This window comes from Lycorma delicatula, chromosome 7 (assembly GCF_047948215.1).
Source record: "Lycorma delicatula isolate Av1 chromosome 7, ASM4794821v1, whole genome shotgun sequence".
Classification (NCBI taxonomy): domain Eukaryota; kingdom Metazoa; phylum Arthropoda; class Insecta; order Hemiptera; family Fulgoridae; genus Lycorma; species Lycorma delicatula.
The window spans coordinates 76570923-76594840 of record NC_134461.1 but is presented as its reverse complement, the minus strand read 5'-3'; the positions used below and the strand labels follow the sequence as shown (position 1 = coordinate 76594840).

The window sequence follows — 23918 nt, the reverse complement described above, 5'->3', positions numbered from 1 at the left end:
TGCAGTGGAACAATACTGAAATAGGTATCCCAGAAGTAGGTATCCTCATTATAAACCATAAACAATTTTGTAGGAATTTTAATAATCTTTGTGAGAATGGTACACTTTCCAGCATTTACATTTCATATGAACGTCAACTAGTACATGATGATGAAAGGGAAAACATTCTTCAGGTGGTACAGTTTCCTACAACTAGTACATAAAAGATTTCTATATGACTAAACATTCCATAAAGTACAGTATAGAGGACATTACATGCTCACAGTCTGTTTCCTTATCAGTTCAGAAAGTTCAACATCTCCATTCTGGAGAATATGCTAGACAACTGCAGTTTTGTCAATGGGTTAACAATAGTTACACAGAATTCCATTCATACCATTTTTAAACAAAGCTTCTTTGCCCATAATGGCATGAACAACAGATAGAATTCATATCGATGGTCTGAAGAAGATCCACCTATTGTAGTTAAATCAAATTTTTCAGCAACGGTTTTCAGTGAATTTCTGGTGTGATGATCATCAACCAGTTAATTGACCCTTTCATACTAGAGCAGTGTTTCCCATGGAGAAATTATATGGAATTTTTAAGTAATGAATTTCTTAGTAGTTAATTTTGCTTGAAAAAACTTTTATTGACAAAAGAAATTGAAATGTATTATCAACGTGATGGAGTACCAACACATTTTAAAAATGAAGTAAGACAATTCTTAGATGAAAAATTTACTTGTAAAGGAATGGACGTAAGGGCTGTTAAATTGGCCACTTAGATCATCAGTTACACCTTTAGATTACTGTTTATGGGAATGGATGAAATGTGAGGTATACAAGCAAAATGTAGACATGATTGATGAACTGATCACTCGCTTTCTCATGCTGCTGCTCTCATCAAGGAATACAAAGTATAAGGAAATGAGTTGAAAATTGCATTATTGTTAATGGTAGAGTTTTAATGGTCTAAGTAATTTTGTTTTAAAATAAAATATTTTTCCTGAATTTTTTTGGGCTACATTCAGCATTTTTAGAGCACTATCTGTAAAATCATACTAAATCATACTAAAAAATATAAATCTGTAATGCAGGCAGGTGGTTAAAACGTGAAGTTTGAATTGTAATTCAGTTTTTTATGTTGAAAAAATACTTATCTAGAAATTTATGCAAGATTTTGAAATATTATGAGGTCAATAAAATTATATTTTGGGTTAATAGAAGATGGCTGAACCATATCACTTTGTCTTAAAATGTAGTAGCCATAAACATTTCATCTTCCTACACTAAACATCTTCAGTAGCCATAAACATCTTTTTGCCTGAACACTCTTGCATAAGCTTTTTGGCCTCATTTGATAAGTGCATTGATTGCTGCTTTGTTTCATCATTATTTTATAATATCCAAGTCTCATCTCCAGTCAGAATGTGGTTAAATATTTCATTTACTTTATTGCAAAAATGATTTTGCTGCAGCAATATATTTTCATTGTGCCTCTCAGACAATAATTTTTGGCATCCAAAACTTGATGTATACTACTGATGTATAACTTTCTGTAAAAACTGAAAATTTAACAACTGTACAGTTGTTTAATATAAGTTTCCAATCTTTTTTTTTTTATTGAAACACTTCTGTTTTCTTACTTATTTAATTTTTTTGATTACTGTTCTGAAAATAGTGACTATTATCGATTCTTTTTTCATGAATGCAACAATTACATGAGTAAATATGTTTTGTAATTTAACTGTGAATCAGAAATAATTAAAAAAAAAAAATCAGTTCTCAGTTTGATCTGTGTTGTATTATACTCTAGATCAAGCCTTACTCTTCTCCATATTAACTAATTTTAATGATTCATTTTTTATAAAGTAGAGAAAGTTCCTCTGGTTATCCAGAAATAAGTTATTTTCCTTACACCTCCATTGGAGAATTTTTTAAAATGAAAATTTATTTTGTCTTTGTTTAAAGATATTTTTCACTTTCTTCCCCAGTGTGATTTGCTTAGTGCTGTGGATATGTAGCTCATGTTTAGGAATATGAATATGTTGTTTCTCTACACTCCTTTACTTATTTTTATCAAAACAGGTTTTTGATTTTTCTTTTTTTTTTAATATGGCCTTTTTTCATAGAGGCAGAATTTTTTGTTAGTAAATCCTTACTTAAAATAAGATTAAAAAATAAATTCGGTTTTAAAATAGTAAAACTTAGAAAATAATACTTTTTAATTATTCTTTAAGTTTGACTTTTTAACAGACGACAGCAAATTAAAAACATATACCAACAAATTTACTAACCCTTAATTTGGTGCAAACTTCTAATCGTCAGATTGTAAAGAATAATTGAAAGAAACTATTTTCTAATCTTTAGGGTTTTTTATTTTATTATTAATAACAGAACTTTTTCAACTTATTGATTTTTTTTTCTTGGAAATGAATAAGTTTTTTAGCATAATTTTATGTTATTTTCTCATTCATTATCAACCATAATCATTATACCATATGCTTATAAAAAAATATATACTCTTTATGGTAGGTCCACCTGATAGGTGTATCAAAGTTGGAAGCCAGTGCTCCAGTTCACCGTGTTTAAATGGCGGTACATGTAATTCACATCCAAAAGATGGCTTCAATTGTTCATGCCTTCCTGGATTTACAGGTGAGAAATAGTTTTCTTTTATTTTATATTGTCAATCTAAATTATGTTTGTATGTTGTTTTAATGTGTAATAACTGCTGAGCACTATTTATTTTCTAACTTATTTATTGCATCTATTTAATAACATATGTCAGAATATATGAATTCATTGTAAGTAAGAATAACTGAAAATATTAATAATAATAATAATAATATGTGCAAACATTTTGCTTATGTGAATAGAAATTTTTAGCTATCAGAAGTGCATATTTTTGATTCAACTGCTTTTATAATTTTTTTGTTCTTCAGGCTAAAATTACTTAATATACTTCTTATAGAAATAATAAATTATTGTAAGTATTTTTGCATTTTATCATGAAATGTAATAGTCTAAAGGCCGATTTAATAACCAAAGTTAAAGAATACTGCAATTTTTGTTTAGATGTGCTATTTTGTAGGTAATAGATAGTAGCAGTTTAATACTATCTAAAGTAATTATGACATGATTTAGAATTAGTTATATTTAATATTTCAAGGATGATTTTTTTTATTGTATTATTTGTCTGAGATCAAATTACTACGATGTTATTTAGTATTGATATAATTCTGTAAAATACTGCAATTTACTTATAAAAATGTTCTGTTCTTTTGTTTAATATACAGTAGTAGATACTCTTAACTTTGCAAATTAAGCAGTAGGTAATAAGGTTAGTGACCAGAAAACAAACTTTTATTTTCTTACTGCAATAACAAGTAACAAAGCTTATGTACTACAATAGTACATAATAATAGTAGTATATACTACAATGTTGTATATTGTAGTATATACTACAATAGTATTATAATAGCTTAATATTACAAGCTAATAACAAGCTTTGAAATTGATTCAATTGAAATTCTTTCTTCCATTACAATCAACTATTGTATTTAGTGCCTGTTCAGAATTTCTTTGGCCCATTTAGCTTTTCATTAAACATAAATGTCTTTTCTTAGAGTACACATCTTGAAACTGGCAAATCTCAGACACTTTCCTATTAGACCATAAAAATTCTGCTTCATCTAATGCATTATCCTTCAGCTTTTTGGGGATAGCTTGTGTTTTCAAGGTGTATTTTAAAGTGTCTGCATTATATTCTTCTATTTAAATTTCTTAATAGACTTTAATACTTATTCTTTTTCATCTTATTTTTTCCAATCTTATTTTCTTTTCCATTGTAACTGGCACATGTTTTGCTCTTATTTTGTGACTTTCTGACTAGTCGTTAAAATAGTAAAAAAAAAAACAAAAACAAAAAACAATCAAGTAGAAAGAAATGTGAGAATTATTAAACATACATGTTGAAATATTTTACTTGTCAGTAACACACATCATATAATACTCTTTGAATAACTAAGTAGTACAATGCACCTGAAAAATTAAATTTTAATTGCGATTTTATTTAAAATATTTTTCATTGCAATACTAACACATATTAGTTATTTAACACTGACATTGTATTGGTTATTATACACCTTCAACTTAGACTTAACTGATTTTTTTAATTAGTTAATGATATAAATAATAGTAAGTAATATTTTGACAGTAAATTTTTTTTAATGTTTGAATGCCATGTGTTTGAATTTAGATAAAATAGATGTTTAAAAACATTCAGAATGTTGGAATGCAGCATTTTTAAAAATTTTATTTAAAGTAAAAGTATAATCTTGGACCATGACATTTACTGCATGCAGATTTTAGGTAGATTTCATAAGAAAGCTACCTATTGCAATACCATGATTTGACTTCCAGAAAATTTTGACTTACTTCAATTTTCACATCCCCCAGACTAAAAGTTTATATATTTGTATATTTTTTTTCAGTTCAAAAGTTTATATATACATTTATATAAATATCTCACTTTCTTGTGGACACGATAACTGCCTTAATTTTATGCCAATCACTTTCAAATTGACACATAAAATGTAATGATCCAAAATCTTGCTCAAGATTGTTAATGGGCAAAATCGGATCATGGGGGTGCTTTTTCAAAAAAACAAAATATTGCTGTAACTTTCTTATTAAGTAAAGTATCAGATTTGTTTAAAGTTCCTACTATTTTTTGGCTAAGGGTGTAAAACTTATTTAAAAAAGTTCTTTGAAATCAGAAACTATTGGCCCAGGGGGTGGAAAAAATAGGGTTTCAAAGACAAAAAAATCATACCTTCCTTACTAGGCACAGTATCGAATTGATTTAAAATGGTCGTTAGTCCTCTAAATATTACCTAAAACTTTTGTCTGAAACAATTTTTGATATGACCAACCCTTACGGCAAGGGATGAGCAAAATATTGCTAGAATTGTAAGAAGATGGGGCTTGTCGTATGCTAAATATGTGAAAACTCTTTTTCACATGTAGCCATTGTCGTATTGTGTAAATTTAAAGTTTTTCTTAAGTTTAAGGTGCAAATCTTTTTTATCCCCTACTTAGCACTTGTAAATCTACCTCTATGGTCAATCTACCTTCCAGCGTGCTGAAAGGATTTTTTCCTTTCTTTTTTTTAGAATATGATTTTGTTGTTTTTTTTTAATTTGTAGTAGATTATGGTATGTACTTTAGTATTAAGCTTTTAGCTCTTTTATTATGTGTTTTGATCCTAGCTTAAAATAAGAATCCAATTTATTTTCTCTTTGTTTAATTTATTAACATTATAACATTATATGTATTTGCATCTAGAATTAAAAAAATTAATTTCATACTAGTTTTAGTAATTAAGCGAACACTGCACCGTGTAAAGAAAAGCATTAAGTAAATAATATATGAAATAAAAATCAGATGCACATTTTTTAACATTGAAAGATATTGCGGCTCTTAAAACAACACTGAATCTGCAGTAAATACAGTAAGTATGCATGTCATTTTAAAAAAAAATGTTTGTGTTTTTTGTTTGTGTGTTCTCTACTTCTGCATGGGTGTGGTATATATGTGATAGGTGTTGTTTGCGAGGCTCTGATTGGAATGCCACCTGACTGGTGTCGCTCATCGCCATGTTTTAATGGTGGCACTTGTATTAATGATGTCATCTCATCGTTTATTTGTCAGTGTCCACCACATTATACTGGGACACGTTGTGAATCTGTTATGATGTGCTCTTCTAAACCGTGCCTTCATTATACCTCTTGTGATGATTATGTGAGTTAAAAAAAATTTAGAATTTTATTATTTTATGTTACGTATTGATTGTGAGACCTGTTAAATTATAATTTTAATATTTCTAAGCGTGAAAGAAGTTATAAAAAAAAATCATGAATTTTATATTTAGGAAATAATTCGGTTTTAATATTTACCTTGAAGTCATGTTTTATTCTATTATGATTTTTTTTTTAATTCTAATAATTCAAAGGTAAAATATTTAAAAATATTATTTTCATTGTCAGTTATATACGCATGTGCTTGTTATTTCTTAATATAGCAATTGTATAGAAAAAAAATATACACAAATAATTTAAGATTTAATTACCATAGAAAGTTTAACAGTATAGTTAGTTAATTTACAAATTTTTTTTAACTTGAAGTTTCAGTTTGTAATTTATAAAATTTATGGCTCTACATGATAGATTTTTGGTATCACTGTTTTTAATAATTTTATTTTAAACTCTAGACATAAGAATTCAAGTATTTTTTAAAGTTTTTGTTTAAGTGTAGTTGTTATTTTAACATATTCTGAATTAATTTATCAGTTATTTAGTTTCTGAATTGTAAGAAAAAAAATGTATCTGGTTATGAAAGGTATGCCTTTTGACAGCTATGTACAGTTTTCTGATGGTTTCAGTTATGATTTTTTCTTTTGGTAGAAAGCTTTATCAAATCAGTACCTAAGCCATTAATGTTTTATTTTGTACAACTCTCAGAAGAAACATAATTACTAGACTGTCCTTCCTACTGAGCTGTAGTAAAGAAGCAACTGTACTACTTTTGAAGCTAGTAACCAGCATGGTAACTTCAGTGGCTGATATAATTACTATGGTATTCATCCAAGGAGAAAAGAATGACTGAATGATAATAATAGAGGAAGAGGAAGACTGAATGATAATAATAGAGGAAGAGCAGAAAAAGGGAGTGTGATCAGTCCATAAAAGGACTTCCTTTGATCAGTTTAGTTTACTGGATTAGTTTTTTCTCCAGAAGGTTATTTGTTTGGATCTCATGCAGACCATTTAAAATCTGTAAAACAAACAACTTTCTTCTGGCCTACCAAGCTATCACGTATAATTTTAATTATAACAGATATTTAAGATGTTTAGTAAGTTGTTGACTGGATTAATTAGTAATATTGTCTAAAAAATGAGAGATTTATCTTTTACCTTGTCACAACATAAAATTTAATTATTTGCCGTAGTTTAAAAACTTATTTCAGATAACTTTTAACTATTTAATTTTGTAGTATCCATTACTTTTTATGTGAATCTTTAGTGTGATAGATTTTTATAATTATGTAAACCTTGAAAAATCATTAAAGTTTACCATTAAAATAATGTAAACTACAGCTACTAACTTAAAAATGACTACACTACATTGATTTCTAAACAAATATGTCCTAAATGCTCTTTTCTTATTTACTTTCCTATAGCCAAACGATTGGCCAGAAGATTTTGTAACTACTATTATGGTCCCAATCGAAAAGAAGAGTAATACATTGAAATGTGAGGAATATAGGACCTTATATCCTTATATGCATGTGATAGCCTTATATCACATCCAGCTAAGATACTACTAAGAGTGTTGAATGGAAAACTAGAGAGAGCAATTGGGGAAGAGCAGTTTGGGTTTAGAAGGGGGTAGGGAACAAGGGATGCAATAGGGTTAATAAGAGTAATTGGAGAAAGATATATTGAAAAGCAAAGAAATTTATACGTGGTCTTCATAGATCTGGAGAAGACATTTGACAGGGTAGAATGGGATAAATTGCTGGGAATCTTAAAGGAAAAAGGAGTCGCTTGGAGGGAAAGGATATTAATAAAAAATCTGTACTTGTCACAGAAGGTAAAAATAAAGATCGGGAATGAGTTATCGGAGGAAAGCAAACTTGGGAGAGGGGTGCGGCAGGGATGTTGCATTTCACCGACTCTGTTCAACTGTTACCTGGAAGCGATAATTGAAAAGACTCTAACTGGTAATAAGGGTGTAAGTATTGGAGGAAGGAGGATAGAGTGCATTAGGTTCACTGATGACATGGCAGTGTTGGCAGAGAGTGAGTATATGATGAATGAAATGTTGAGAAGAATAAATCAAACCTATGAGGAGTATGAGATGAAGATAAATACAAAGAAGACAAAAAGCATGATAATTAGCAAATCAACCAAAAGGGCAACGATTAGGATTGGGGGAAATAAAGGTGAGCAAGTGGCATCCTTCAAGTACCTGGGCTGCACCATTAAGGAAGATATGAAGTGTGATCAGGAAGTTGAAGTATGAATTGCTGGAGCAAAGGAAGCATTCAGCAAAATGAGGAGAGTGCTATGTAGCAAACTGGATCTGCAACTAAGGAAAAAACTTGCAAAATGTTTTGTGTGGAGTGTGGTCCTTTATGAGACAAAGACATGGACTGTCAGGAAGGGAGAGGAGAGAAGATTGTGGAGGCCTTTGAAATGTGGGTTTGGAGGAGATGGAAAAGATCAGCTGGACAGAGAGAGTTCGGAATGAAGAGGTACTTCGTAGAGTAGGAGAAGAGAGTGCGATTATTGAAATAATAAAAGAAGAAAATGCAGTTGGTTGGGTCACTGGCTGAGATGTGACTGCCTGTTGGTGACGGCATTGTAAGGATTTGTAACAGGGAGGAAAGCAAGAGTTCGCAGACAAATGAAAATGATAGACAATGTAAAAAGGAGGGTGGCGATGTGAAAACCTGCATTTGGGCAGAACACTTATTATTATTATAGCTAATCTGCTTCTTTCTTGTCAGTTGCTTAAAGAAATAACCCTAAACTATAAATCATATATAATTTGCATGCTGTTCTTTTGTTACCAAATTTTGAAAATTGTATTAAAAATGATTTTAATAATTTTTTATTATTTTTTATCATTCAAAGCAAGTGATATTAATTAAATTTAATTATACATGTAATTATAGGATAACACTAATAAAGATTGTAGAAATTTTATTCTCAAGTTTGATAATCTCTATAAAGTTTATGTTGAACAGACTTTTCAATTTACATAAATTACTGATTATATTAGTTTAAACTGAACACAACAATGTTTTAATTGTTATGATGGTATTCTTACACCAGAGAAATTCAGTAAGATAATCTGGATAATGAAAGAATGCATCTGAGTTTGGGTTGTTTTTAAGCTTATAACTAACTTAAAAAAAATAATAATAATAATTGTATTGTATTAAGCCTGCTCTTTTTACATTATTTTATTAAGAACTCATTGAAACAACAAGAGTTTGAAAATTGGATATACCATAAAAGGCTGAAAATTAGAGCAAAGTATTTTTGCTCTAATTTTCAGCAAGTGAGAATGACAAATAGAGCAGGCTTTAATTGGGTCAGTGCAATTTTTTTTCTTTCTGATTGTTAAAAGTTATAACAACTTAATATGGGATTTTATGTTTTTAGATTTTAAATGTTGATTTGATTATTAAATCTTACTTGATTATAATCACATCATACTTTTTTGTTCATTATTATTATTACTATTTTTAACAGTGGTTGTATGTAAATTTGTGATTCTATAATAATTTTATTTGAATGAATACCGTTCTAAATCATTTAATAATTTTAATTTTAGGGTTTTTAATTTAATTTGTATAAAAGAAATCTTTTGTGTAATTACATGTTTTTGCTTAACGTGTTATTATTGCACTGTGTTATGGTTACGGTTGCACTTGCACATGTTGTATGTTGGTCTGTATTACTGCACATACAGATGACACCGTCAGGTGGATATTACTGCACTTGTGAACATGGATGGACAGGTACTAATTGTGATGTTCAAATTAATGAATGTTTATCAAACCCTTGTCTTAATGGAGCAACTTGTGTGGATGAATTGAATGGTTTCTACTGTAGCTGCCCACCTGGATTTATTGGTAAGTTTTTATTTTTTAGTAAAATATGTAGCATTAAACATTAGTTTATAGTATCCATAACTTTTTATGGTTAAATTAGTTATAAGGAGTTGTTAGATTCCTATATTGGTATCGTTATTAACTTGTATATGTAGCTTATGTATATATCATAATATGATATTCAAATTTGCAAAGGAAAGGTAGTATTTAATAATTTTTATCTAGTCAGAGCACAGTTTTATTAGTTGCTAGTATACTGTGTCTTTAACATTGGTATCTTTCATTTAAGTTTTATGTTAAATTTCTTATTTCTTTTTTTTTTCTTTACTATCAAACTGTATCTTAGATAAGACCCTTCAAAAAATATCGCCACTTACTTGTTTCCCTTCATAACCCTTCCTAAAGCACTCTTGGAACATTCCACACTTTTTCCCGTGCTTTTTTTACCCGGTTTATCTCTTTTATGATAGTCTTCCTCTCCGAGTTGAACAAACTCTCTTGTAGCCATTTTTCTCTGCTTTACCCTCATTACATGCCTAAATCAATATTTTGGCCATCTTACTTGTTCAGTATTTTATTCAGATTTCCCATAATTACAACTAGTTAATTTCTCATCCTTTCTTTCTTTATGTTACCAATCATATTTCTTAAAATTTTCATTTCTCAGCCTAGGTAATTTTTTTTTAATCTATGGTTGCCTATGTACTTAAAAGTGTAATGACATGTAATATGAGTGAAGATAGTATCTACTTACATTGACTTTGGGACATTACCACTCCTCGGCAAGTTCTAACAGCTGTCAGTCATTGGGTTGCCCTGCCATCTTCCAAATTTAATCTTCCATTTTTCCTTCATCTCACTCTCTAAATATACAAAAATTTTAAATATATCCAACTCATCTTCTCTCATAAATTAAGTGCTTATTTTTTTTTTTATTCTCATACTTCGTTAGAACTATTTTCTTTTTTTATTCTTGTACTTCAAGTCAGAACTATTTTCTTTCTTTTTTTTTACTCTGTTATTTTTCTAAATCTCATCCTTCTTCTATCTCTCTCTATTCCGTAATTGAATTGTTTTTGTATATCCTTCTCACTTTCTCTTAGTATCATGAAATCATTTGCGAATAACCACAATTTATCTTCCTTATTTTCAGTGTTTCATTCATTCTTGTAAGTCTCATTCGTAATTATATGAAACAGAAGAGTTGACAACATTTCTTTGCTCGAACCTGGTCCTTAGATTAAACCATTCAGAAACTTTAATTCTTGTTTGTACTATTTCGAGATATTTGCAGTGTCTGCAGTGATAGATATACTCTTATTATCACATTTTGTACCAGTGAAAGCTTCATTCAAATTTAAATATTTTTTAGTTGTTTTTCGCCTTTTACTGTGTGCAGAAAGTCTCATCTAAGCTTCTACATTTTGCATTCTTATTATTATTCTGCTTTTAGTAGATTCAACTTTCATAGTGTTCTGAGTACCATTCTGTGATAAATTTTGCTTACCACATGTGGTATTGTGTCCTACCGATCCCCACTTCAATTTTTCAACTCCTCCTTCCAAATGCAGTGGAAGTTATACCAGTTTAAACTTCTAAAGAGCAACCGAGTACTTCTAAAGAGTACTTTTTACTTACTTTCTTTTTATTTTCTAAGTTCTTTCATATTCTTCATCTATCAGGATTTATGAAATTTGTTTATCATTCTGAAGAAAACATTCTTAATTTATACAGTTTTTGAATTTTTTTTCTTAAGTTGATACATTTGGATCAAATATAAAACAATATTTTTTTTGTTTATATAAAGGTTCAGTATATTACAAAATAAATGAACTTGGCACATGTTTGTAATAAATTCACAAATTCTATTACTTACAGCAGTTGATGCTAATTTAATATTCAGTTAATGCAACTTTCTTTTCCATATTTGTTAATCTGTACATATCATTATAAAGAATAGTTAATTCTAAAGCTAATTAAGGATTTATCACATGATGTGGAAAAATTATTCTTGTTCTATTCACAATAATAGATAACAGCTACTTCTGTCACAAATGTGCTACCTTGGTTGTTAAAAAATTAAAATTTTTAAATTGAAACCCTAGTTCTTAAAAATTATATTTTTTTTGTTACAATTTTGGTTTTTAGTTTTCATATAATTTTCTTTTTTTTAACTAGTATCTATATAAGAAAGTTTGTATAGGTATATTCAGACTATGTTTTATTACTTGATCTGTAATTTTAAAAAAATTAAAAAAAAAAAAAATTTTATGTAATTTGTAATTTTACCATACAATTAACTAACTTAACTCTTGGCAGATATTTACAGTGTTTTGTAAAATTAAAAAATTAAAAATAAAGGTGGATTCTGGTTAAATATTTCAGAAGGAAAAGTACTATTTAGTCAGTACTTTTACTCGTAATTAATACATTTTTTATATTAAGAAGAAAATGATTATAGCTGTTTTCAGATTTTTTTTCATTTTTGAAGGGTCTCATCTCAGGTTCATTATGCATACGTGTCAGTTTATGGCAAACAGTAAAACACACCCAGTATGAATTTTCACTCTGGGTTACAGTGAAGTTACAAAACCATTGTGCTTAGATAATACTATTAAGCAAAGGTTTGTTAATTATTGTTAATATTCTTGTATTTGTAAGTTTTGTAGTTAAAAATTATTCATTTTACTCTTATTCTTTCATGAGATTGTCCTTTTGTTTAATATTAATTTACCTTCAGTACTGTGTGTTACACATAGAATTTAATAACAAATAGTTTTGTTACCTTTCATTTGAAGAGTTTAGAATTTGAGTGGAATTTTTTGTAACTACAAAATTCACTTTCAAAAGCAACAAGTCATGTTGAGATTGAGTGTAAGTTATAAACATGATTAAATAATATTTTTATCGTCCAATATGTGATTATACTAAATTGAAGCTAAAAGTATTTTTCATTAAATAATATGTGTATTGCGGATTATTAAGTTGCTCTTTAAAGCCTTTGTAATTACTTGATTATTAACAAAATGTATCTTTTCAGGACTGACTTGTCAAAACAATATTGATGAATGTATTTCATCTCCTTGTCAGAATGGTGGATTGTGCATAGATGGAATTAATGGTTATACATGTAATTGTACTGAAGATTTTTCAGGAACTAACTGTGAACAACCATATGATGCATGTTACTTTAAACCTTGCAAAAATAATGGAACATGTAAACATGATTCTAAGCAATCACTGAGGGATTATTATTGCCAGTGTACTACAGGTACAAGATTTTAAAATACTTTTATACACAAAATTTCTTTACAAGTAATGTTAATTTGTTAAAATAAATCTTTTTATTGCAGGTATAAGTGACATGCTTTCTTTTAACCTTGGTTTTGATTAGTTTATGTGGGACAAGATATACATTTGCAGAATGTATATTTGTCTTGTCTGGTTAAAAAATCTGATGTCAACACCATATGACTTCCTTGTACACCGATTAAATTACATATATACATTTTTTCTGCACTTCATTTGAAAGTGAGATACGATCCTCCAATTCTTTAATAAAGTGGACAGTTACACAATTACGTAGTGGTGGACACCATGTTGCATCACATTTTTTTGTGGTGTCCATTTCAGCATTTTATATTAGTGTATATATTAATTTTGTTTTGTGTCACTCAATTAGTTGTATGGTGTGAGAACATGTCGGATCCGTATCCATGCGCACATCGGTTCGAATCCGACTACATATAGATATATTTTTTAACTTTTTTTTTAATTTAAAAATATTAATTATTAATAATTATTAACCTCTGTAAAAATGTTTGAATTAAAATGAAAAGTACATAAAATTTTATTTCAATAATAACTTCTGATTTTTTTTATTGTTATTATTGAATTATTGTTTATTGTAATTTTTTTTACAATCAGAGGTTATTAATTATTAATAAATCAATATATTTAAATTTAAAAAAAAAGTTAAAAAAAATATATGTACATGAGGTCAGATTCAAACCAATGTACCTTTCCCATGTAAGAAAAAAAATAACCACAGTTAAAAAATATTCACAATATTTTATCTCTACCAAACTTCAGTGATATCATTTTTATAATTCATATAGTATAAATACAATTAAATAATATTAATGCTGTTATATGCACATCAGCTTGAATACTGATCAAGTACTCTTTGTACTTAAGTTAACAAATTTTATATCAACGGATAAGAAAATTGTAGGTAGGTTACAGTGCTTTCTTAATTTTGTCTTTTTGTTAAAATTGGTATTGTAGATTTTTTGTTTAGATTTCTAATCTGCAGAATTTATACAGATATGAAATCTATTATCTCCTGTAATCAGCCTGTTACAGATGAATATTTTCACTTATTTATTTTTTTAAATATCTATCTTTCTGTCCTAAAAATTGAACATATTACTCTTTTGTAATATACTAATATCATTAATATTTGTTTCATAGGTTTTGAAGGTGTAAACTGTGAGATAAATATTGATGATTGTCTTAATGTTGTTTGTACGGATGGTAAAGTGTGTGTTGATGGCATAAATAATCATGAGTGTCGTTGTCCAGTTGGTTTTACTGGTGAAAATTGTACAGTTGAAATTCAGATGGATATGTGTCAGTCACAGCCCTGCAAAAACAATGGTACTTGTCATGAAGGAATTGGTAATTACACATGTGCTTGTGCTCCTGGTTTTACAGGTCAGTATTATTATATTTACTTTTTTGTTATTATATTTCAGTTATCCTTTCCATCATCTAATTATTATTGAATCGGGTTGCAGATAAGAAATTTCTGTTGTATGTAGTCCTTTTACCATTTCTTCTCAAAAATACTCTTTATTTCTGTTCTTTTATTAGGTATGACTATAGTATAATTCCTTCTACCACTCTTGTGGCACTACATCACACTTCTGAGCATTCTTTCATTTGTTGGCTTTCAGTAGATGCCATTATAGATACAGTAATGTTTGGTTACTATTGATTAAATGTTTAGAATGATAAAGTCGATCAAGAATCCCACTGATTGTGAAATTAGGGCAATTATGTATTTTTTAAATGCAATAAATTTTAAACCAGCTGATTTCATCAGCAGATTAATGATGTTTATGGTGAAAAAACTATGAGTGATGGAATGGTTTGAAAGTGGGTGCAGCACTACATTGATGGATACAGTACTGTGAATGGTGAGTAAAGAATATTATTCCTACTCTTCTATTGTGAATAAAGATTTGCTTATTTGAGTGGATGAGAAAATTAAAGAAAATCCATGTATTGAGTTTCCTGAAATTTCATGAACAGTTTTACAGTTCTGCATGAAATCGTAACGCTAAAACTAGGCTATCACAAACTCTATTCTCCTTGGATGTTGAAAATGTTGACAGAGTTATACAATATTTACCTTGGTATAATTATGATGCCAGTATGAAAAATGTTGTCCAACAGTGATTATCTTCACTTACAGCACCATTATTTGAGGAAAGAGTGAAAAACTGATTACAAGATATGAAAATTGCCTTAATAATGGAGAAAATTATGTTTTAAACTAATTTCTTCTGTAAAAGTTTCTTCAGTATCTTTTTTCTATAATTGTTATAATTAAAATATAAGTTGTGTTATGTTGATTTTTCCCTAAATTTTTATTTAGTATACAGTTGTCCGGACTAATGTCTACAGACCTTTAAGGTGAAGCAGAAGGGGATTCTTTATATACTTCATTTCTATTTTCTTATTTATCTATAATAGAATGGATAACTCCTGAAATGTCAATGAAGTAAGCCGGTGACTTAAAGTAACCATAAAAACTTGGAAGTGATTGGTATTTGTTTGTATTCATTTAATAGATTGTGAAGTTTTTCAGGTGTCTCATAGAACTTCACTGTAGTGCAAATGATATTGCTCAATGTATATTTAAAATTAAATGCACATTATTTATTTGTTGATTTTTTTTTTTACCTAATTTAATCCTGAAAGCTTTAATGAAAAATATATTAATGAGTATGATGTAAAAATTAACAGGAAAACCGACTATGAAAATTTGATGTGTACCACTGAACTGTATCTACATGCTTGTAGAAAAAAAAAATTTTAGAAGAATATAAAACTTGGTCCGAGTAAGATGACAGACTGCACTCTTTACAATCTGGTGCTTCTGCAAGAAGCACCTGGCACATCTCAGTAATAACATTCTAAAAATTAAAGGGTGAAGTAAGGATAAAATACTTACCCAAAGTTGATTTTGATAAATTAGTTTTTACATAATCACAAAATTTGAACAATATTATGTATTGTTTCACATGATACTAAATATTAGGCATATATGACTAAATACTGTAAAGCAAACTAAATACTCTAAATGGTACTAAGAGTTCTAAATGCTGTTGGCATCTTTTTTTGGTTAATAATAACTTAATGCCATAAGAAACAGCAAGATTTTTATGGAATAATTTCTTTGAAAATAAAAAATAGAAACTTCATGAGTACCAATTTTTGTTATCAGTTGTGGAAATGATACAAATAGTTTATTAATTAAAATCAATGCAACTCTTTTAGTGGTTCATTCCTGAAACATGTAGATGTTATATTTTTATAATGTCATCTTTCTTTCACAAATAGATAAAATTTGTAATAAATTTGAATAACTGAATAAAATAGTATTTGTAGTATTAAATATAATCCAGTAATGTACACATTTTTATTTATTTACAGGACGCAACTGTCAGCAGGATATCGATGAATGTGTTTTGAATAAGAGTTTGTGCAATAATGGAATATGTGTTAACAATCATGGTATAATAATTCTGTATATTTGAAATTATAATCTTTGATAAGTTTTAAGATAGAATTAACTTTTATTTTTTTATAATAATGTGTTAAAGTATTTATTTTCATAATATTTCTGATGAGAAGTAAGAAAAGGAAAATTATCAGATTCCTATCGGAAACATATTTAAAAAGATTGAAATTAAATGGCGTCCAGCTGCTGTTGCAAGAAGCATTTATATTGAATTTTATAGCATAGTAAATTTTTATCCAGAAAGTCACTTAACAGACTTTGAGATAGAGTAAACTATCTTAGAAAACTGTTTAGAAAAAACTCTCAAACATAATGAATTTGTACAGCATTTGTATTAAAAAAACCAGGTGCAGAAAAATGGTTGCATTATTATTGATGGTTATTACTATTCTTAAAAATGATTTGCTTCCTTTTGATGAAGTGTATATTATTAACAAAGTATAATTCCAGTTATTAGATACATATACAGTTAGAATAGCAGAATTGAGAATTCTTGGAATCGATGTAGATTCTTTAAACAAAAATTTGTGAGAATCTGCTGAGTATGTTGAGTTTTTAGGTTTGAGTTTTGAGTATGTTGAGTTTTTTGAATTTTTAGGTTTTATTATTTTTTTTAGAAAATAATAAATGAAAGAAAATAGCCTCTTAGTGTTATCCATGCAATTATTACAGATATCAGAAACTAATGAATGGTTACAAAAAAATTACCAATAACTTTCTCATCAGAGTTAACTGTTCAATGTCTTAGATTAAAAATATGGATCTTTAGAATAATTCAGATGTTAATTTTCAGTATTTTCTAAGGTTTGTGTTGAAAATTCATGTAATTAACTTAAAAAGAGTGTATTATGAGCTATATAGGATGTTATTAAAGTCCTGATTTTCAGTTCGGTTTATGTTTAAAAAAGTATTGTCAGAAAAAAATGAATAGGTTTATAAGTGTCTGTTAAATAATTAAATAAATTCTTGTTTGTATTTTTTTAATTTCTAATAGCTTTAATTGAAAAACTCTCATTAACTGAAGAAAGCTGTTGATGGTTGTGTTAATTTCTTATTAAATAGCTTGATAAACTGGTTGTGGGTTGTTATCCTTTTTTTATATTTATCAACAATATAATAATTTTTTTATATTTTGTATGCGAAAGTAGTTGCATGATTTATTTAGGCCTAAATATATTGGTATTACTCATTGTATAATTTGAATAATTATTTTGTTTTAACAATGACTGATTTCAAAAAGCATTTTAAACATATTAAATGGTTCATTTTTTTTTAACTGAATTAATTTATAAAAAGTATTCATATTTCATCATGGCAATCAAGAAACTAACTTGTGTGTGTTTTTTCCAGGAAGTTACCAGTGTTTCTGTAGACCTGGTTATGCAGGGGACCATTGCAATCTTGATTTTGATGAATGCTTGTCACAACCATGTAAAAATGGTGCTACATGTGAAAATTTAGTTAATGATTTCAAATGCAAATGTACATCTGGATTTACAGGTATTCCTCAGTAGCTGAATAATGTTTTTAAAATTAGTTATGATGTTTATTTAGTTTATTAGTTTTTGATGAAGGAAATGAATATAATTCATTATTTCCCATAGAAAAGGATACATTAATTGGTTGCTTTATATTATTTGTCCAACTTTTATAGTGTAATGGTAGCATATGTCTCTCTCATATGAAAAGTTCTGGGTTCAAAACCTGGTCAGGAATTGATACCTTTTGTTAGGCTACTATCAGAAATGGCATCTTGTTATAAAAATTTCACCAATCTCTCCCACCTGACATCATAAAATATTGGGGAAAACGAGCATTAAAAGACAAAAACTCTCTTCTTGTCTTTTTTATGATTGAAACATGTAAAATATCAAGATGCAGATGATAGAAGAGTTTTTTCTCTGATTGTAATGATGTTCATTTATTTTACTGGCAGTCCACTTGAAGAATAGTGTGAAGTTACGTCTCTTGTAGAGCTGAATAATTTTTATACAGTAGTATTGGCTTGTTGATGTGTTGCAGATGTTCAGCTCATGAAGAAAGCAACAAGTAACCATTTCACTCCTTACTTTTTTTGTTTTTCACTACTAGTATTGTCAGTGTCACACGGCACACATCCAGAAGATAGGAGAGTTCAAGCCATACTTTTACCAGGATGTCTGGAGTAATGAAATCAACAGCTGCTTCATTTCTGTTCCTTAAATAGCTAGATCAGAGGCATATACATAAGATTCTTTATAAAACCCCCTAGGCAAAAATCATATATATAGTCAGATCAGCTGATCTTGAAGGTCACCTTAAACAAGCTCTGTCATCATTTGAATGAATGGTAAACATTCAATCAGTCCCAATTTGTCAAATAGAATTCTCTGGTCCATCTTGTAGTTGAAGAAGAACCATGTACTCAGCATATCTAAATAAGCAACTCCTGTTATACTTAAGTGAAAAAGAATGACCCATAAACTTGCCTGGATGTTGTATAGAAAACATTTAATTCTGGAGAGTTCCTATCACATTGTAAGAGTTCATGAGGATTTTCTGACCGCCAGATACCGACATTATATGTATTAACTTTGACACTAAGATTAAATGTTGTCTCATTACTAAAAACAATATGATAAAGAAAGTTGTCACAATTTTAATCGCAAAGTTGGCACACATAGCATAGTCAGTAGGGTTCAAATCCTTTAACAGCTGCAAACGATATGGACACATATGTAAGCTTTTCCTTAAAATCACAGGCATTATTGTTACTTCACGACTGGCCTTCCTAACAGATTTTTTAGGATTACAGAGAAATGAGAAATGATATTGGCACGTGGAGGATCACAATTAAACTTTCTGCAAAAGATAAGTTGAACTGTAAATACAGAAAATACAGATTTAAATTTAGCAAACTGCAAAATATCGAAGGCTTTCTGTTCAGGAGTCTTTGCTAGTGGCACTGTCAAGTGGAATGATAGAAAATTAATCTATGGCCATGCTCACAATTAAACTGTCCTTTTTCATCTTTGATTCTAGCTTTAAATCAACACTACATCTCATTCATGAGATAACGAATTAAAACCCTAATATTCTTTTTTGTAATCCTATGTATTTATATTGTAAATTTCTTCTTTTTAAATTTTTTATAATAACTAGCAGACCTGGTAATGCTTCACTGTTGCTAGATTTGAGTATATATATATATATATATATATATATATATATATATATATATATAGATTAAATGAACACAATTGAAAGTTTGATAAAACATTAACAAAATGATCATTATGGAACTTTACAAAATTTAACCTTCTCTTTTCCCCGTTCCCCCTTCCTCCTCCCCTTTCCTTTTTCCTCCTTTCCTCATTTTCCTTTTTCCTATTCTCATTTTAACACATTCCCTTTTCCCATTTTCAATTTCCCCCTGTTCCTCCCACATTCCTTCCCCCATTTCTCCTTCCTTTGTTTCCCTTTCCCCCTTCCTATTTCTATCCTTCCCCTTTTCGTTTTTCTCATTTTCTCTTTCCATTTCCTTTTTCCTGTTTTCCCCTTTTTTCTGTTTTTCCCTTTTACCTTTTTCGATTTCTCCCGTTTTCCCTGCGTGTAAATTGGTCCAGTAGTTTTTTAGTCTATAGCTGACACGCATATTGGAAACATTGAAATTGAATCATAAAATATTTATTTTAGTGTGTGTTGCTTTTACGTCCAACAGATAGTGCTGTTTTTAAAAAAAAGCATGTTTTTTGTCTGTCACAGGTGTGAGATCTTCGATATGTAAAAACATGCACATATTTGAATGCAATGTTGTGTCAAAATTTTAAAGCAGTTGGTGAAGAACTTTTGAAGATTTAAGATTTTGAACAAACAAACATTTACATTTTTATTTATATAGCTTTTTAATTTTTATTATTTTTGATCATTTTTAATTAATTTAGCTTATTTTCATATTTACAGGTCGGGTATGTAATGTTAATATAAACGAGTGTGAATCCAACCCATGTCAGAATGGAGCAACCTGTAAAGATGGAATTGCATCATTTTCATGTTATTGCCCTACAGGATTTACTGGACTCTTGTGTGAAACAAACATAGATGACTGTGAAGTGAGTAGTAACTGCAATGAAATTTTTCAAAATAATTTTTATGTATAAAGATTAATGTACTAATAAAAAAATGTTTAAATTATTTTTTACAATTTCACAAGAGAGAGCTTAAAAATGATTGTTTGTTGGTGATGCATAGCTTGCTTCTTCTCTTGCAAATTTAATTGTAGCAAAAATATGTGATTACATGACATAGTGACATGGCATAGTGATTAAAATGTCATAGAGTTATGTCAATAATAAGGTCTACACTGCTACCTGCTGGCCACTCCACTACTAATGTATTTTTTTATCTGAAATTGGTCTTCATTGTACTCCATCTATGATGTTATGTTTTTTTTAAATTTTCTTTACAAAGATCTTTATTGACAATGTTTTCTTTTTAGTTTTTTTTTTTTATCTTAAATAATAAAAGCTATTTATTTACATTGTACCAACATTACTTGATATTTTCTTTTTGACCCTGCTTATTTTTCCTTTAAAATACTGAATTCATTGCCTCAAATTTTCAGGTAGTCTCTACCAATTTTATCTAAGAGGGCTATTCAAATAGTAATGATAATAGTGACCCTGAGGGAAAAATTTCTTGCGATGGGTGGTAATACTGAATACCATCGTGTAGCACATTCTTTTAGCCATCTATAACGATCAGTTTCAAGTCGATTGGTGCAGTGAGTGGACATATGTGACAATTCGCTTAACGTGCGTTAGATATTCGCCTACCATGTCCAGGATGGATAAAAAGTTAGAGCAAACTTGTAATGTGAAATTTTTAGTGAAACTTGGGAAGAACTGAAAAGATGCATAAGAAGTATTAACTACTGTGTATAGTGAACATGTTATGAACCAGGTGACCTTCTACAGTTAGTTGTTGAAGAGAACAGAATGGTAGAGGAATCCTTAGGTATGTACTCCTGGGAAGTGATTGAATACAAGTGACAAGTGCTAGTTATCATAGTTTGGTAATTACTAGTGTAATCTGACTGATCTCAAATCGCTGAAGTTTGCGAGATTTTTTTTATCAAACGTAGTGCTTTTTATAACATTTTAATGCAATCAATGCAATCTACTTGAAGTTGATTGAGGTTAACACGGTTCGCCAGAATTGGTGTCCTTTGTTGGCAGGTGTCAGCTGTTCTCGTGAGATTAGGTTGAACTCCTGCCAGAAAACTTAGATTTATTTTAATAGTTGCTTAGAAAAATTTCTTCAACTGTCTAGTTGTAATACAAGGGGGAATCTTTTCCTACTCATCTCCTTTCCTGTTACAGATTTTCCAAAATCCCCTGGATCTATCCAATCTGGGCCCTTCTCCCAATCTAACCCCTAACCCCATCCTAAAATCCGCTCCCATCCAAATCCTTCCGTTTCCGACGAGTCTTGCCAAGTCCCAAATTTTTGATCCCCAACCTTTTCAAATCCGTCCCCGGATTTGGGATCATACATTTTAACCCCCTCCCCCGAGTGGGGTATCAAAATATAAGTAATCAGGCATAGATTTCATTTCTGAGGTCAGATAAACACTTGGACAGACATTATGGACGAAATGAGTGAACAAAGCTTGTTGGAGAATTTGGGATCCCTTGTTACCCCCATCTACTGGAGTTTCACTAGGTGCTATTATTGGTGTGCCACAGAGAAGAGTCACTGATATGAAAGGCAAGAAGAGAGTTCTTCAGGTGTCCTCCTCAGAGGAGGAAGAAACCCCAGTTGTGCGGCTAAAGGAACTGACGAATAAGCTGGGATTAATTAACGTTGTTAGCATTGAAACGAAACATAGGCCCGGGATTAGCCAGTTATGTAATACAGTATGAGAAGGAGCTAGATGAAATATTTAAGGGGCTGAACCTTTTAACTGAGTGTTCCCCGCTGTTGGGATTTATAACACAGGCTATGCAAACTGAACCATCCAAAGATCCAGACAGTGGGGTCTTAGCAGGTGAACTGTTCCGCTCAGGTGGCTAACTGAAATCCTAAACAGAATTATTGTGGTGAAGGACAAGACAGAAGTGAGTGGGGATACCTGTCATTTCATCAACTTAGCCAGCAGGCAGAGGGCTGACAGAAACAAGTACCCAACATCAAAGCTGAGCCCAGGAGACATTGTATGTGATGTCTTGTCATTAATGGACAATGAAACTGATACATCACAGAAGAGTAAATTCAAGATTTATTATAATACAGCTTGTGGTGACCATGAGGCGTTGAACAAGATTTTGAAGTATGTGAGGTACGTCTTGGTGAAGTCTCCGAACCCAGTATTCTTTTTGGCAGGAAGTGCATTTGGCGTACTGTTGAGGAAGATGCTTGTGTATCTCTTGATACATTGGTGTTGACATACTTTTCACATTGGAACCGAACAGTTATACTGTGGCCAAAAGTGAATGGTGTGCCGATGTGTCAGGAGATGTAACCATGTTAAACGTAAACAACTGCCGCTCTAACTTTGTTGGCAGTTGTTCCACAGATGGCACGGGGATGTCTGCTGTTGAGTTGACAAGTGCTGTGCTGATTGGGACATACATCAGCTCCAACTGTGATCTTCTGGAATACGAGAACTACATTGGACAACTACAAGACATAATAGTTAGATCTCCAAAAAAAGTGATATTAGTAGGCAATCTTAATTGTAAAACTGCGATAACAAGTAGTAATTACACTAATCACAGGGGTGAAATGCTAACCGAACTTATGCAAGCTACTGGTCTCTATTGTTTGAATGACAACACTGCCGACTTATGAGGCCAGGGTTCATAAGTCGGTATTGGACCTCACTATCTTAGATGGAAGATGGGACCACAACAGGTGCAGATGGAGGGTCCATACTGAAGAGACCACGAGCGATCACCAAGCTACACTGCTGGAAGTAAGTGACACCTCGTTTAGTACAGTAGGAAGACAGAGACAACAATGTTTTATGCATAGATAGGTTGCAACAGTTGTTGCTAAGATTTCTAACAAGATCAGAGATGGGAGTTAGTTAATGCCTGAGGTCCTTCAAGATTTAAAAATACAAATATTCTCACAACTTCCAAAGGATAACAGAGCAGACAAACAGGTATACTGGTGGACAGTTAAAATTGCTGAATTGTGACAGAACTTATAGTGGTTACAATGCCGGAAGCAATGCTTGTGAGTAGCTGGTGGCTATGTGTACGAAATAGCAGCAAGTAACTTTGTAGTCTGCTGACATTCTCTAAATTATGAGATAAAACAGTCCAAGATAACCAAATGGAGGGAGCTCTGTGTTAATCTGGATGTGAATCCTTGGGGACAGGCCTACCAAATAGTCATGAAACGTTTTGGCAGGCATCTTCCCATCCTCTTGGAGGAAAATGTGGAAAGACAG

The 23918-nt window shown here is 30.1% G+C and overlaps 1 protein-coding gene across 2 annotated transcripts in view; it reads left to right on the top strand.

Annotated features, from left to right (window-relative positions):
• crb (cell polarity complex component crumbs) overlaps positions 1-23918 on the top strand; it is a 332998-nt gene that overhangs the window by 236347 nt on the left and 72733 nt on the right. The window contains exons 10-17 of one of the 2 annotated variants that reach the window (XM_075371826.1): positions 2517-2639; positions 5587-5786; positions 9528-9690; positions 12710-12940; positions 14143-14385; positions 16393-16473; positions 17831-17980; positions 20423-20571. In XM_075371826.1, the coding sequence (XP_075227941.1) occupies positions 2517-2639; positions 5587-5786; positions 9528-9690; positions 12710-12940; positions 14143-14385; positions 16393-16473; positions 17831-17980; positions 20423-20571 (1340 nt within the window). The remainder of the gene's footprint in view (positions 1-2516; positions 2640-5586; positions 5787-9527; positions 9691-12709; positions 12941-14142; positions 14386-16392; positions 16474-17830; positions 17981-20422; positions 20572-23918) is intronic. The other variant, XM_075371827.1, reaches the window with a different exon arrangement.